At 39.8% G+C, this 15,401-nt stretch overlaps 1 protein-coding gene across 1 annotated transcript in view; it reads left to right on the top strand.

Moving 5' to 3' along the window:
- The window catches only part of cavin1b (caveolae associated protein 1b), a 34,915-nt gene extending 19,927 nt beyond the window's left edge, over positions 1–14,988 (top strand). Inside the window, exon 2 of the mRNA XM_042507767.2 lies at positions 10,330–14,988. Within this exon, the coding sequence (XP_042363701.1) occupies positions 10,330–11,190 (861 nt within the window). The 3' untranslated portion in view covers positions 11,191–14,988. The remainder of the gene's footprint in view (positions 1–10,329) is intronic.
- Positions 14,989–15,401: the final 413 nt, after the last annotated feature.

Genomic DNA, 15,401 nt, shown 5'->3' on the forward strand with positions numbered 1-15,401 from the left:
TGTGACCATATTTGAAGGAGGGGTGGGGCTGTGGAAGTAAGGGGTGGAGCTTCATCATTCATAACTTTGAGCCTTAACCCATTCAGAACCCAATTATGTTCCAAACATAAAAATGAATGAATTGAATTTCTACTCTAAATGCACCCATATATATATATATATATATATATATATATATATATATATATATATATATATATATATATATATATATATATATATATATATAAAATTAGGATACTTTATGTTTCTATGTAACTTTTTTATTTTTCTGTCCATTCCAATGGACAAAGAATTGTAATGCAGAAATAACTTTCATAAGTGAGTATGACAATAAATGGTTAAATCTGATCAGTATTTCCCTATATAAACTGTATTTCTCCAATTCCCTTTCCGCTGACATTAAGATCCACTGTCCATTCCAATGGAAGGATATTTTTGAAAAAATCCTGAATAAAAGATGGAAATTTTTTATATGAATTGCAACTCTTAGGCATGCTCCTATGTAGATGCCTATTGCGCATGTGCTTGCAGACCTGTGCCCGTAGCTAGGAGAATTAGGAACCAAGGCCTTTGGAAGATGTATGATTACTCCTTTTTCTTTTTAAGTGCTGTGGAGTTGAGGGTCAAAGTTTATTCTTGACCTTGAAAACAGCAGTTGAGACACAAATCCATTAGAGTCCATTTATTGAAGCTCTCAATCCCTATCACATCACATGATCTTCATCTTTATTCCCATGACAACTTGGTAAACCCCATTGGCTGATGAACATCATGTGAAATGATCAAAAGCTCAAAAGCAGCTACTAAATGGACATTGTGGTGAGGCTGTTTTCTCAACTTAAATAAATTGGCATTTGTTATTCCGAAGCTGCGGAAAAAGAAACCCAATGTCCTCATTTGCTCCATAGACCGGCCCAGTTACTTTTTACATCAGCAGTTATGTCAAGAGGATTCCCCGTTTTCCTGGATTTACTGGAAAATCCCCTCACTGAGTGAGTGTGTATGTGTGTGTGTGTTTGTACTGTACTGTACTGTACTGTACATGTACATGTACATGTGCTGTATTCATTGGAATTCTATTACACACACACACACACACACACACACACACACACACACACACACACACACACACACACACACACATCTGGCCTTTCCACAGCAGTAGGGCGGTTCTTGGTGGTTAGAGTTTAAACAGGAAAACAGAAACAGAGAGGGGTGTGTTGCAGCGGGATTCCTCTCTCTCTCTGCATCACGCTGATGAGTAGCTGCACTGTGGGCTCAGAGTGGAAAGCTTCCATGGTGTGCTCCATGTCCCATATATGGTCACATATACACACATGCGCGTGCACACACACACACACACACACACACTACTCATGCAAAGACCTTCATCACACAAACATGCATTTTTATATTAGCATGCATATACATATTACACATCTGTATAAGGATGTGCTCAAAAACACAAATGCACACAGTTACACACAAAGACACACATCTGTGTACTTGCTTGCACAGATATACCTACAGTGTACATGCGTACACACACAACTCTAGCAGTAGTCAGTGTAGCAGTAGTTTTTTTGGTGATAAAGTTATCCAGAAACATTGTAGTTCCAGTCAGGCTCACCACTGTTACCATGGAGATACAAGTAAAACTGAGGCAATAAAACTGAAAACAGTTAGTTCTGGCATGATTTTTATTTACAGACATTAGACAAAACCGTCATCAGAAACTACAGTGTAGAACTAATGAGATGAAGTACAAAGCACAGATTTAGCTGAAAAACAAATGATTGTCAGCCTGAGGCTAGAAGTGTAGACACACACTTGGCACACACTGGGCTGAGGTAAGTGTTCTGGCATTGTTGTTGCTGCCATGGTTTCCCTCTGCTGGTTGATAGGCACAGTGGCTCACCACTGGCTACGCCCAGAAAAATCCAAATATGCCCACATGAAACATCCCAGACATCTTTGAAAGGCGACTTTCAGGAAACACACAGGCACAGACAGGAAAACAGGCAAAGAGTCAGATGTAAGTCATAATCAACAGCAAGATTTAGGTAATGGCATTAAGAAATTGATCAAGTGGAGATGAAGAACTACAGAAGTCCTCCATCTGTTGTTAAGGTGTCAGGATACCTCTGTGACATTCCTGCCTAAAGGACCAATTTCGTTACAAGAATTTAAACATATGTACTGAATGTGTATATGTCACATTTTTGTCACGATTTTTGAAACAAATTTTTTTAGATTTTTATGGCAAACAGTTTTAGATTTTTATGCCACCGGGCCTGTGATAGCCAAGGCTGATGGCATTATGGTTTCGGGTTGTCCGTCTGAAATTCCCTCAAGAACACCTTGAGGGTGTTTTTCAGATTTAGCACAAACATCCACTTGGACTCAAGGATGAATTGATTTTTGCAGCCAAAGGTCAAGGTCACTGTGACCCTGCAATCATCTCAATGACATTAACACAAAATCTGAAGATAACGTTGAGGGGGTTTGCTTAAATTTGGCACAAAGATCTACTTGGACTCAAGTATGAACTGATTAGCATCTGGTGGTTGGAGGTCAAAGGTCAATGTCAGTAAGCTGTAACATGTTTCTGAAAACACTAGGCAAGATGATGAACCCCAAATTACCCCTGATGCTGTGCATGAGTGTGTTTGAATGGTTACTGAGTAGCAGGTAATACTTTGTACGGTAGCCTCGGCCGCCAAGTGTGTGAATGGGTGAATGTGACATGTAGTGTGAGTGTTCTGATTGGTTAGAAGACCAGTAAAGCACAGTCCATTTTATCATTTCCTTGTAATGGAAATATATAAACACTGGCAAACTGCAACACAGGCCATGCTTGTTACTATTAATGGTCACCAGTCTTCATACTGGGAAACTAAAATGAAATCTATTACAACTAAAAGTAAAAGCAACTTTGTAAGAGAGAAAAACCGTAGAGGCTCATGCCTTAACACTTGTGCTGCGCTGCACAGCAGTAGAGTGAGCAGTGGGACAGAAGTCACCATGCACACTCATCATGAAAGAAAAACACTGCGTTGTGCTGACAACACAGAGCATCAGCCAGCTGATCTCAGCAACTGACACACACACAATGATAGGCTTTTGTTACAACTATAGGCTTCATATTAGAAAGTGCTTCGATTTAAGATTTAATCAGCCTCTCTTACCTTTTCATTTCAGTCTCAACTTGCGTTGCGGTTTTTAATAGATAAATAAATCTTAAAAGCTAAGGCAGGTACAGGGGCTGCAAATTAGCTTCAGCTAGATTAGAGACATCAGCTGCATTTTTTTTTAATTTTACATGTTTAACAGCATTAATCTGTATGGTCTTTATGAAACAATCAGCAATATGGCTGTTGTACCATCTGTTGGTTTTCTGGCATTTCAGAAATTGTCTTTGACTGCACAGTTTGAGCAGTCTAATTTCCCACAGGGCTGATTATACAGCTGACAGGTACTGTAAGTATGATGATAATGTCCACCACAGATATTGGCAGTATTATTTACAGTGTACCCTACTTATATGTTTTATGCCAGAGAGCTCAAAAGTGTAAAGGACGAGAACCAGAGTAAAAGTACTGTAAACACCTATTAGACGAATGACTTTTCCAGCAGCCATGAGTCACTACATCCAGCTACGTGCCCACCACTGACACACTGAGGAGGGGCAGAAAGGCAGAAAGAAAGACAGAAAGAAAGTAAGAAAGAAAGAAAGAAAGAAAGAAAGAAAGAAAAAGAGAAAAGTATGAACAATGAAAAATGTGACCGTGTGTGTGTGTGTGTGTGTTATTAGTACTGGGAGAGAGGAACGCAGCACTGGTTACAGAAATCCAGTGCACTGTGAACACGTGTGCACACACACAAACACACACAAAGACACACTACAAACACACACGTACACAGACACATAACAAGAAGGCATAACAAGAGATAAAGAGCAGAGAGCATAGCTCCACATTGTGCTAAAACAAATCATGAGACCTATCCCATTGCTCTAGGACATACTGACTGTCTTTCTGTCTCTGTCTCTCTTTCTCTCTCTTTTTCACACACACACACACACACACACACACACACACACACACACACACACACACTCACACACAAGAAAGTGTTTTGCAACTAACTTCCCCCCTGATTGTCATTTTGTAATTTAAGTACAAACCAGATATGGAAATGATCGTTTGCATATTTTGCAAGAGCTAAAAGCAAAATGTCGTATCACTGCCCCACACGCGCACGCGCACACACACACACACACACACACACGCACACACACACACTGTAACTCACAGAACCATTACATACCCCATTCGTCTATTTTCCATGGCTCCGAGTGTACCTTCCTGTCTTTTGTGCAGCAGCCTCGTGGAGAACAATGTCCCATTAAATTAGGAGGGTCAGGAAGTCAGCACACCAAGGTGAATGCCTGAACTTCCCCATACACTCTTTCCATGTACTTGGATACACACACACTTGCACGCAGCACAGAATTCCCTCCTGTACCCTGGCTTCTGTTGAGTCTCTCTTATGCAAACTCATGATCCTGTGACCTCCTACACTCTGAACTGACAGACTGGGCTTTCCCCAAGCACACGCTGTATGTCCAGGCTCCTCACAGAGAAGGCAACAGTTCAGGTACACCTCATTTTAAAAGCTTAAGGGGTTCAGCTTCATTAACCATTTTTCTAGGATCGTCAGGATATATTAAGATTTCATGACTCCAGAATAGTCACACCAAGGCCCATTAATTTAAGGTTTCATTACTGAGCAAAGGAGCACCAGCCCAATAGCCCCAGGTCCTCCAAAAGTCCCAGGTTCAGCTGATGAATTAAACTGATTATTTTGTCAATTCGATTTTCAAACTTTGTTTAATAATCTGCACCTCTACGGTACAACTGACAGAAGCTGCTATGCCCTTCTGCTGTGCACTGTGCACAGTGCACTGTGCCTCATTGGAAATCAGAGTTCAAAGGGCACAGACATTGTTCAATAACAGCTTTTGAAAGCTGGGTTGCTGTAAGATTGGCTTTGGATGTCATGGTCCCCAAAGCTAATGTTTCTGCTGATCATCTTCTTCCATGACATTTATCTACATCATTTGTAGACCAAAACATGTAAATTTCATGAAAATCAAAGGATAGTTGTGGTACGAGGCATACTTACTGTTGCCAGTAAGTGCCTCAGTGAGTATCATAGTTAAAAGACATGTTGATGTGTTCAGGGCTGCAGCCTGATCACAACTGTGAAATCTGGGGCCAATCGGTCGATGCAAAGTGAAGTTACAACAACTTCCTTTTTGGCGGCCAACACTGGGTCTCCATGGCAACAGCGTTCATGGTAAACCTATACTTCAGAGTGAGGCATCATTAAGGTCCTAAAGGTTTTGTCACCAGATTTGAAGTCAATCGGATTAAATCTGTTGGAGCAGTCCATCAAAGAAGAAAGCATGTAATTTCCATGAGATTTAATATTGCCAGTAGTGGGTGCTATAAGTCATGATAATGGTTGTCATGTAGATGTGTTCAGGGCAAGACTGTCATCAAACATGCAAAGTTTGGTGCAGATTGGACCATGTCCCTCAGAGTTATAAACTCCTTCTTGGTTAATGGCGAGACATGGAAATGTTTGGCCCATTAACGGCCACACGGTGTGATGAAAACTCACAAATGTAATAACTTTTGATATTCGGGGCCTTCTGAGAGGATGTTTAAATTTTGAAGTCAATTGGATGAAATATGTAGAAGAAAATCGAAAAATTGCAACCAATGAAAATGGCCAAAAATATGGCACAATTTTACATTCAATTCAAAATGGCTGACGATTAATGCGTAATTTTGGCAACCACGTTTGATGAAAACTCAAAAGTTTAATTTCTGTGCATCATGAAGGTCTTTACAGTATTCGAATTGAATATGAGATTTATTGAGTTAACCTGCTACAGGGGAAAAATCAAAGAGTATGAAAAGTAACTTCCTGCTTCCTGCAATAGGTGGCGCTATAACTATGATTCAAAATTGCACTGCACATGTCTTCAGGCCTGGACTCATAAATCTGTAAAATGTTGTAAAGATCTGACCATCTGGGGCGAAGTTACAACAGTTTTTGATGTCATGTCGAAACATCGAAATTGTCCCGCCCACTCTGGTAACGAAAACTCACAATATTCATTTCAAGCATCATCAGTGTCTTAAGGAATTTTTTGAGACCATTTTGAGATAATTCGAGTCAACCTGCTAGGAGCTGGATGTCTTACTGGTTGGTTGAAAAACAGGAAAGTGTCCCTGTAAGTGTTGAATAAATTTGCAGTTTTCATGTTTCTTTTAAGGACTTTAATAGTGTTTAAATGTTCCTTGAAGATATGGCAGGAAATTCCATTCTCTCTGGATTGAAGTGATGTATTTCCACAAGAAAAAGCTGCACGCACACATTCAACCCTAGTATCCACCTTCAATGAGAACTCTGGTGACAAACTGTGAGTCCATGTCAGAGAGTTGGCCTGCACACTGCTTAAGCGATTTACAACACCCATTGTATTGTCCTCCAGATGGAAACACGATGTAATGAATTTTAGCAGGGCAGGTATTTTCCAGCGCCCAACCTGTCAACACAGCTGTTCAGGAAAGCCGAGTTCCCTCATCCAAGGTCAAGTTTACCCAGGATACTGTAGTACAATATGGTCATAAAACCACCATCACACTGCAACAGAACACAGTAGACTAGACCCCCCCTCAGCTCTAATACCTCCACCTTCCTGCCAAGATGACTTTGATGCTATCATCTTCCTGTTGAGCAGATGGTTTCCCAAGACTCTGAAGCGTCATCCCACTTGTGCGATTATTCGATTCCTACGACAGCAGAAAACTATCTTTCTTTTCCACACCTTACCCCCTCCCCATGGTCCTCTGTTCTGGCTCCGCTGTGTTCCTGTTTTGACCATATAGGCGGAGTAGTTGGAGAGGAAAAGACAATACGTACAACAAGTATTGGCCCTCATGCAGACATTCAGGAGCCGAAATGGATGAGGATTTGCTGTGATGGAAAGAGGAAGACCACCTCCCCTCACCTCTCCTTTCAGCCCTCCATTAATAAGCCGGAGCATTGTATTTACGAGGTGAATGAGGCATGTGAGAGAAAGGGAAAGAAAGGCTCCCTCCTCTGCAATGAAAACAGGGAAAGGCGAGGGAAAGGTTGATGGAAGGGCCAGGGAGGGATAGATGTTGGAAGAATGAGAGCAGCATAAAGTTATGCTGTGCAGGAATGTTTTATCAGGGCGGGCTGAGGTCACATGGTCATACTTACATGTGGTTTGTGAACAGGAGGTGTAAAAACTGTGCTGAACAAGACCTCTATGTAACAAGACTAAACACCAACCAAAGCCAAAGTAGTGGGTCCTCCATGGAGGCTGAAAAGTGAATTACACCCAGAATGAAAGAACTGCTACTCTTAGGCCCTTTTCATATTACATGCTGAAGTAGTGCATGAGCGTCACTGAACCATGTTAACAAAGAAAGTAAATGCACGCTGCCTGCATGAGCAGTGCTGGTCAGGCACGTCTCAGCTGCTTGTCAGCCACGGCACATCTAGAGAAACGGTGGTTCGCCGATTTCTTTCACGTAGCCGTGTGCAGTTGTCAGCAGAAACAGATGGTAAAGTTGGTCGTCGTTATATTAACGCTATACCACCTTTTACAGCAGTTGAAAAGTCTCTGTCACAGAGATGACAAAATATTGAATTTACTGAAACTTCCCTGGATCAGTTTAAAATTAAAAGCCACAACTTCTCTGTGGACAGAATCCCATCAGTTCTTGACACAGGGCATTTTATGTACGAAATGTTGACAATGCAGGAGCTTGCACAACTTTGATAAATGAGTGTTTTGTGCTTACAAATGTGGAAATACAGAACTCATAGCAGCAGGCAACCCTGCAAAAGTGTCACAGCCACAACGCTGTCAATGTGAACACCAAAAGTGTGAAACTCGCTTCAGTTTGGGGAGGTTGCTGTCAAACACTGCTTTTGCATGCTATGTGAATCGGGTCTTCAGCTGAATCCAAATGTCTGGACCTAACCGCATGTGCAGACTTATGGACTTTGCAGGCGCGTTCAGAGGAGGTCTACGAGTGCTGAGTGCTGTCCAAATCCACAATTCATCCAGTTCACAAGGGGCCTCAAACAGACTTTTTGCGGAGTTCCAGAGAATCTGCTCAGGGTGCTTCGCCAGACTTCACAGGTTTAGACATCAACAATTCATATTTTATTATAAATAACCATATTAAAACATTACTTTGAATCATGTAGTCTAGAAATAAAATTCAACTGCATCAGTACATTTCAAGTACATGCCATCAAAATGTATTTTATTACTGCAGCCTACACTATAGACTAAAAACTGTGCAATGTAATGTAAAGATGAAGAAAAGTGAATGAAAAAAAAGAGACCTGAGACCTGACTTGGACCTTACAATACCTGTTGACATGGTACTTGGGACCACTTTTGGTAGGAGTTTGACTCAGGACATATGAGCCAACACGTTACTTTCACACACTTGACATGATTTCCTTATTTGGATTACTAAGTTATCTACCTAAACTACAGGGGAAAAAATAGTCTCACTGTCAAACTGTCTCTCCTGCTGTTGTTGCTCTTGTCTCTGTGATACTGTATTTCTGGATGAATACAAGATTTGGAAGAATCAGAGCATGTGTCAGTCTGCAGAGAGAAAAATTCTAAGACCAGAAAGCTTCAATTCTCCCTGATCCTTACGGGAACGTCGTGGAGCTTTCTCCTCTCCTCTACATCTAGATTGTGTTTGTGTGTGTGTGTGTGTGTGTGTGTGTGTGCCTGTGTATAAAACCTGTGTGTGTACCATGCCTATCTTATAAATGTGAGTAAAAGGGCATGTGCAGCTTTGCACTCAAAGTGTGATCCTGTTGCGAAACTTTTCAACACTTCACTAACAGCTCCCAGAAAACCCCCCTAACCTATTTCCATTTCCATGTTTCCATTGCTTTGTCTCTTACATTTTTCTCTGTCATGTCAACTTCTGGTATGACATAAACGAGTAAACCCTGGAGTCTTGTTACAGATTCCACTTGGTCTTAGCCTCAGCCCACATCTCTGTTTAGGCTGGCCTCAAATGCCTCTATTGTGTAGCAAACCCTGCCTGGTGAGTCATGTTTCTCACCACAGTTCACCTGTGTGTACCTGAGCACATAGTAAGAGAATGGAAAAATGCACAAATAGACAGACATGCAGGTTTATACTCAAATAAATTAACTTTCAGTAAGTCCTCATACAATGGTTTAAATAGTATCATACAAAAATATACGTACAACACTTCATATGATATTTAACAAGTTGGTTAGGTTAGGTTTAGTAAAAGAATCATGGTTGGGCGGAACGTAAAGTTATGTAGGATAAGTTTAGGATGGTAAGATTTAGAAAAGTACAGTTGCATAGGTTAGGTTTAGGAAAGAATCATGGTTGGGCATCTCAATGTTATATATTTGACAAAAAATTACATAGGTTAGGTTTAGGAAGGTAAAGGTACGTTGGTTTTGTTTAGGTAAGTAAAAATGGTTGCTCATCCTTTTCTTATGTACTGAACGTAACGTTATGTAGGTTATGTTTAGGAAAAGAACCGTGGTTGGGCATCGTCATGTAACATATTTAACAAAAAATTACGTAGGTTAGGTTTAGGAAAAGAATCATGGTTGGGTGTCAGTATGTTATGTACTTAGCATAAAGTTATGTAAGTTAGGTTTAGGAAGGTAAAGTTATCTAGGTTAGATTCAGGAAAGTACAGTTATTTAGGTAAGGTTAACAAAAAGAGACACAGCTTGGTGTTGTCATGTTTCGTATTTAATGTAAAGATACGTAGGTTGGGTTTAGGAAGCGAATCATGGTTGGGCATCACAATGTTACATATTTAACAAAAAATTATGTTAGTTAGGTTCAGGAAATTAAAGTTGCTTAGGTTATGTTGTGGAAAATAAACATGGTTGGGCATTGTCATGTTACATGCTTAATGTTAAGTTGTGTAGGTTTTGTTTTTAGGAAGGTAAAGTTACATAGGTTAGGTTAAGGATATTAAGGTTATGTAGGTTATGTTGGGTGTCATCAGGTTACGTATATTTCTTTTTGACTTTTTGTGGCTTACATAAAGACTGCCTACATTTTCATTGCCATTGTGGACCATCATTTCATGAGTAAAACATTGATTTACATTCATTCACTGTCTTTAGTAAGTCACATCAACACTGGTTGCATTGACATTCTTTATGTTCTCCTCTCCGCAGGATGAAGTGAAGGTTCCCTCGAAGCTGAGCATTTCCAAATCCATGAAGGTTTCTGAGTCTGTGACGGGAAGCAGAGGAGGCAGCCTGCTGGAGCTCAAGGAAGCTGCAGAAGAGGAGGAGGGAGGAGAAGAAGAGAAGGCAGACAAACCCCATGTCGACCTCTCGTCAGATGAGGAGGGAGTGGAGATTGAGGAGACCATTGAGGAGTCACGTGCTGAACGCATCAAGCGCAGCAGCCTGCAGCGTGTACAAAACCTGAAGACAGTTTTCTCAAAGGAGAAGATGGATAAGACCAGAGCAAAGACCAAAGAGAACCTGGAAAGGACCAAACAAAAAACCAAGGCGAACCTGGAGAAGACAAAGCAGAAGACAAAAGAGAACCTGGAAAGGACCAGGCAGAAAACAAGGGACAACATAGAGAAGACCAAGGAAAACCTGGAGAAGACACGCCACAACATCGAGAAGAAAATGGGAAAGCTTGGAAATCGGATGACTGTCAACCCCGAGCGGAAGCAGAAGATGCAGACATCCCGTGACAAGGTGAAGAAGGCCTTCACGCCAGATCATGTTGTTTATGCCCGGTCCAAGACTGCTGTGTACAAAGTACCCCCCTTCACATTCCACGTCAAGAAAATCCGTGAGGGCGCAGTTGAGGTGGTCCAAGGCACCGAGATGGTGGAGGTGTCCCAGGAAGCTGATCCCTTCAGTGGGGCTGATGGGGAGGTCGAGGAGGGTGCAGAGGAGGTTGAGATGGAGATGATGAATGGAGGTGGGGATGAGGAAGAGCCTGAGGAGGATGAAGAGGAGGACAGCCACGGTGTTCTGCATGAGAATGAAGACAGAGATAGAGAAAGCGACTAGAAAAAGCATAACAAATTTGCCAAGATCCTAACAAAATCCCCGAGGTTCTTTTGTAAAAACTTAATTAATTGTGGCGATTGGGAAGATTGATAAAGAATAATTACGGTTGATTACAACTTGGGTCTTTTTTTTAATGATTTTGACCAATATTCCTATCAGTTACAATAACTTTGTACACACAAGTAATTACTGAGATCTGGGAACGCTGCATCATTGCCTAAAGGTTAATGGGTCAGTTAGATGATAAGACATGATCAACAAGCCAGCATCTTGCTGTTTCCAGCAGCAAGCCAATGTACAACAGCTAAAAGCTCTCAAAACCCACGGTATGCTCCCTACTCAGCAGCAAATAGCCTATAGACACAGTTAGGACATGCTGGTGAAGAAAATAGAAAAAAGCCAGATATTTTTCTCAGGAGTTGGTGGAGACCAAAAGCAGAGCTAAAAGAGAGTGTACATTGGTCTTACATTTCCCAGGTGGACAAACACCACTTTAAATGAATGCTTATGTTGCTTCATATCTGCTATATGTGTAAATAGGCAACTGCTTGCTAACAAGTCAGCCATATCATAGGAGGATTACAGGTTTCATTTCCTCCATGTTTATCTCCTCAACTGTACTTTGCAACTTTCCTTTCAGATGGAGGTCCCTGAAGCAAAATCTTAATCACATGGGGGTCTCTATCCTAATGTGTCAAGAACACGAAAAAGGTTGAGAATCACTGGGTTATGGCATTCCCAAGCCCATTCTCATTCCGAACCAACACATCCCGTCCGAATGTGATGTTATTTTTCTACACATTAACATGTGCCTCCTTCCCCTTATCCCAACCATCCATGACTTTGTTGCCATTCCTCACCATCCGTGCCAGCATGTGCGTTTGTTGATGTCCCAGTGCTTGTTGCCACGTGCAGTTGCAAGTGCAGTGTAATCCTACTATGTGCTTATGTTTTGTGTTGACATTGTGGTAGCAGCATCCCGGAACATAAAGAGCAGATGCAAGAGGATACCTAGAGTGTTATATGTAGACACAGAAGTCCACTGTGAAGCAGCAATACATTGCAACTTGGGTTGAGAGCGTGTTGTATTCCCATATCTAAACAGTTAAGTTTGTCATGACAGCGTTATTATTAACAATAGGAACAATTGCCAAAACTACAAAAAAGGGCCCAAGTTGGAAAAAAAAAAACATCCAAATGATCATTTAACAACATTGGTTTCACATTATTTGACTGCAGGTTGTGTGCCTATAAACGAATAAAGGGCTTAATTTAAAGCACTTAATGAAAATCTTTCCATATTTGCAAAAGCACTTCGAGGATTGTTTAGAATCCATTTGTGTTTGGACAGTATAGATGGTTGTGAAATTTCAAAGAAGAAAATGGAAAGAGGACACTGAAAATAACTTTGTTGTTGGCTTCTAAAGGGAGGTGGGGCGTTCGCAGAACTGACAAGATCAAGAAAATCAAGGGGACACCATCACTCCCATTGTAAGAAAGTATCATTTGTCAGCATTTCCTTTTGCGTTTAATTTTTTAAACCCAAATCCCAATCACTCACAGCTAGTGGGATGAGCATATAGAAATTAGTTTTCTCCTGTTCGCTGAATTTCAGGAGTATTTGTTAAACATGAAGAAAATGATCTCATGGACTGTTGAGCAACAGATAGCCAAATTATTCATAAACACACCGAGTACATAATCATGCTTAAAAAGCTTAACTTCCTTTTATCTAACATACCACCCACACATAATGTGCCTTCCACCCCCTTTGTTGTTCAGCTGTTTAAATACTGGTGTTATCTTGCTCTTCTTAATTTACTCATTATTAAGTGATTCTGTCGTTCTAGGTTTTGATGAGCTCACAGTTACATATGTGTGTATGATTTTTGTATGTGATCACAATATACACTTGGCTGATGTCATCTCCCTTTTTTAATTACTGACATACTGTAGCCCAGTAGTTGTAGTTTTAGCACTGCAATACTCTTACACAACATTTTGCTACCAAAGAATAACCAGTACCCATGAAAATGAAGATCTGCAAAACATCAGGCAGAGACAACTCCCTTAAAGGTCCAGTACATTTCACTCACTGATGGTATTCACTCGATTTTCTCATGAGAATTTTCCTGTTTAAATGTGTTATGTGCTACTCTAAGATGTGTTTCAGAAATAAACTGAGATAAGGACCAATACTTTCAGCAAGTCTCACAAACCTCTGGTAGAGCCTATTATCAACACTGTGTAGTCTGGGGACCTGTCTATTGACAGAGACAAGTTTCACAACGAGTGTGTGTTACTGCTGCAGTCTGACACTGACCCCTAGTGTTTAGCCAGCTCATCATATTATCCTACAATCCAGAGTAAAGGTGCATTTCACATCATCTCCCAATGTTCTTTTGACAGATGACCATTTCACTCAGAGATTTCCTCATAGACTATCATACACATTTACTTATTGTAATGAGGTTTAGAAATGTGTTATACATATTTACCATTACTGGAGCCATAAAAAAATAATTCAAAAATAATTAACCCTTTAACCTGGGGATCCACATTAGTTTTTTCCTGTGCTGTGGTCAGACGCCTTTCATAAGCATTTAAATCTCTGAAACCTCAGCAAATTGGTTTGATTTCTTGTGAAAACACTGAGAAAAACATAAGGAGCAAGAATGTCCCATTAATTGAAAAAAAACAAAAATAAAAACAAACAAACAGACAAACAAAACTAGTGCAAGGTGGAAAGGAAATGACCTGGGAATTATTAGATATTATCAAAAAGAATCTTCCATAAAACTACATTTATAATTCTTAATTCTATATATTCAAAATTAGTATAATTATATATTTTAATGTGTTGAAATGATAGTTTTTGCACATCCTTTCCTATTTTATTTTATTTGTTTAACTTTTCTTTCTTTTTTGGGCTCAGTTTCATTTATTTACTTTTAACTTATTTCTTGCTTACTTTTTCTTAAGTTGCTCTCCATGTTTTTGAAAGAAATTGGGCCAATTTGCTAGGTTTCAAAGGGTTAATTAATTTTCTTTCATTCATTTTTTTTTAGTATTTTTTTTTTTAGTATTTTAAACAAATACTGGTCAGAGTAGTGGGGGGCTAGAACTTATCCTGACATACTTTGGATTGAAGGGGCATACAACCTGGACAGGTCAGCAGTCTATCAAAGGGCTAATACAGAGACAGACACAAGATACATTTGTGAATCCAAAGTAAGTGAAAATAGAGTTTTATGTAACTGTTGCCAAAGTTGACCACATTGCCACAGTATTTGTACTGTCAGTGTTTAGTTTCTAGGTCAGACACATCACAGCTTTCTTGTGTGTGTGTTGTTTTTTTTTTGTATATAATGTGAATCACTGCCAATGCAGACAATAATGCATTTGATTTGATTTTTTATTTTATATACCATAGCATCTTGCCTTCTGCTGCCTACACTTCCTCTGCATTTATTACAACTTCTCAGGCCAAATCATGTTAATGTCTGCACAGATTTCACGGGGCAACATATGAATCTCATACATGTAAGCGAAGATAAAATATTCCAGTTTTTTGAACTGTTTGTTTGTCAGCCCTACAAAGTGGATTAACAATGCCACCTCTGTTTCTGTGAGAACAGTAACAACATGCAGCTGTGCTGAAGCCTATGTCAATGGAACATAAAATGTAGTTCGCACTTAACTGCTTCCTTGCTTTTGTTTTGTTGGTAACTGATTCCTGTATAATTTTTCATTGCTTAACCACTAATGATTTAATTAATAAAAGCTATTTGGTTCACAGTTTTTGTGTTTTTATTGAATCTTAGGGGAAAAGGTGAAAGACTGGATGTAAAAAACCTTTTATTACAAAACTTATTTATAGTACACCTTTATGACCTAATAATATGTGATGTCATGTTTGTTTGGTCATAGCAGTGTTTTCTATTAGAACACATCAAAATGAAAAGCAGAAACAAATTGTAGAATCTGCTCACTGTTTTCTCCTCACACATTAGTATTTTATTCATAGTAACTGTAACATATTATATGCTATACATACTCACTGTTTATAGGCTTATTCATATTTAGGGGACAAAAGAAATGCCATCAGTCACATGTGACAACAACGGGAAAGCAGAGAAATACATCATAGTATATATTATATTAAATAAAATAGTCAAACCTGACCCTTAACCCTTTGAATCCTGGAGAGA

The sequence above is a fragment of the Plectropomus leopardus genome, chromosome 19, assembly GCF_026936395.1.
Source record: "Plectropomus leopardus strain MGB_pleo_1.0 chromosome 19, ASM2693639v1, whole genome shotgun sequence".
NCBI classification, from domain to species: Eukaryota; Metazoa; Chordata; class Actinopteri; order Perciformes; family Serranidae; genus Plectropomus; species Plectropomus leopardus.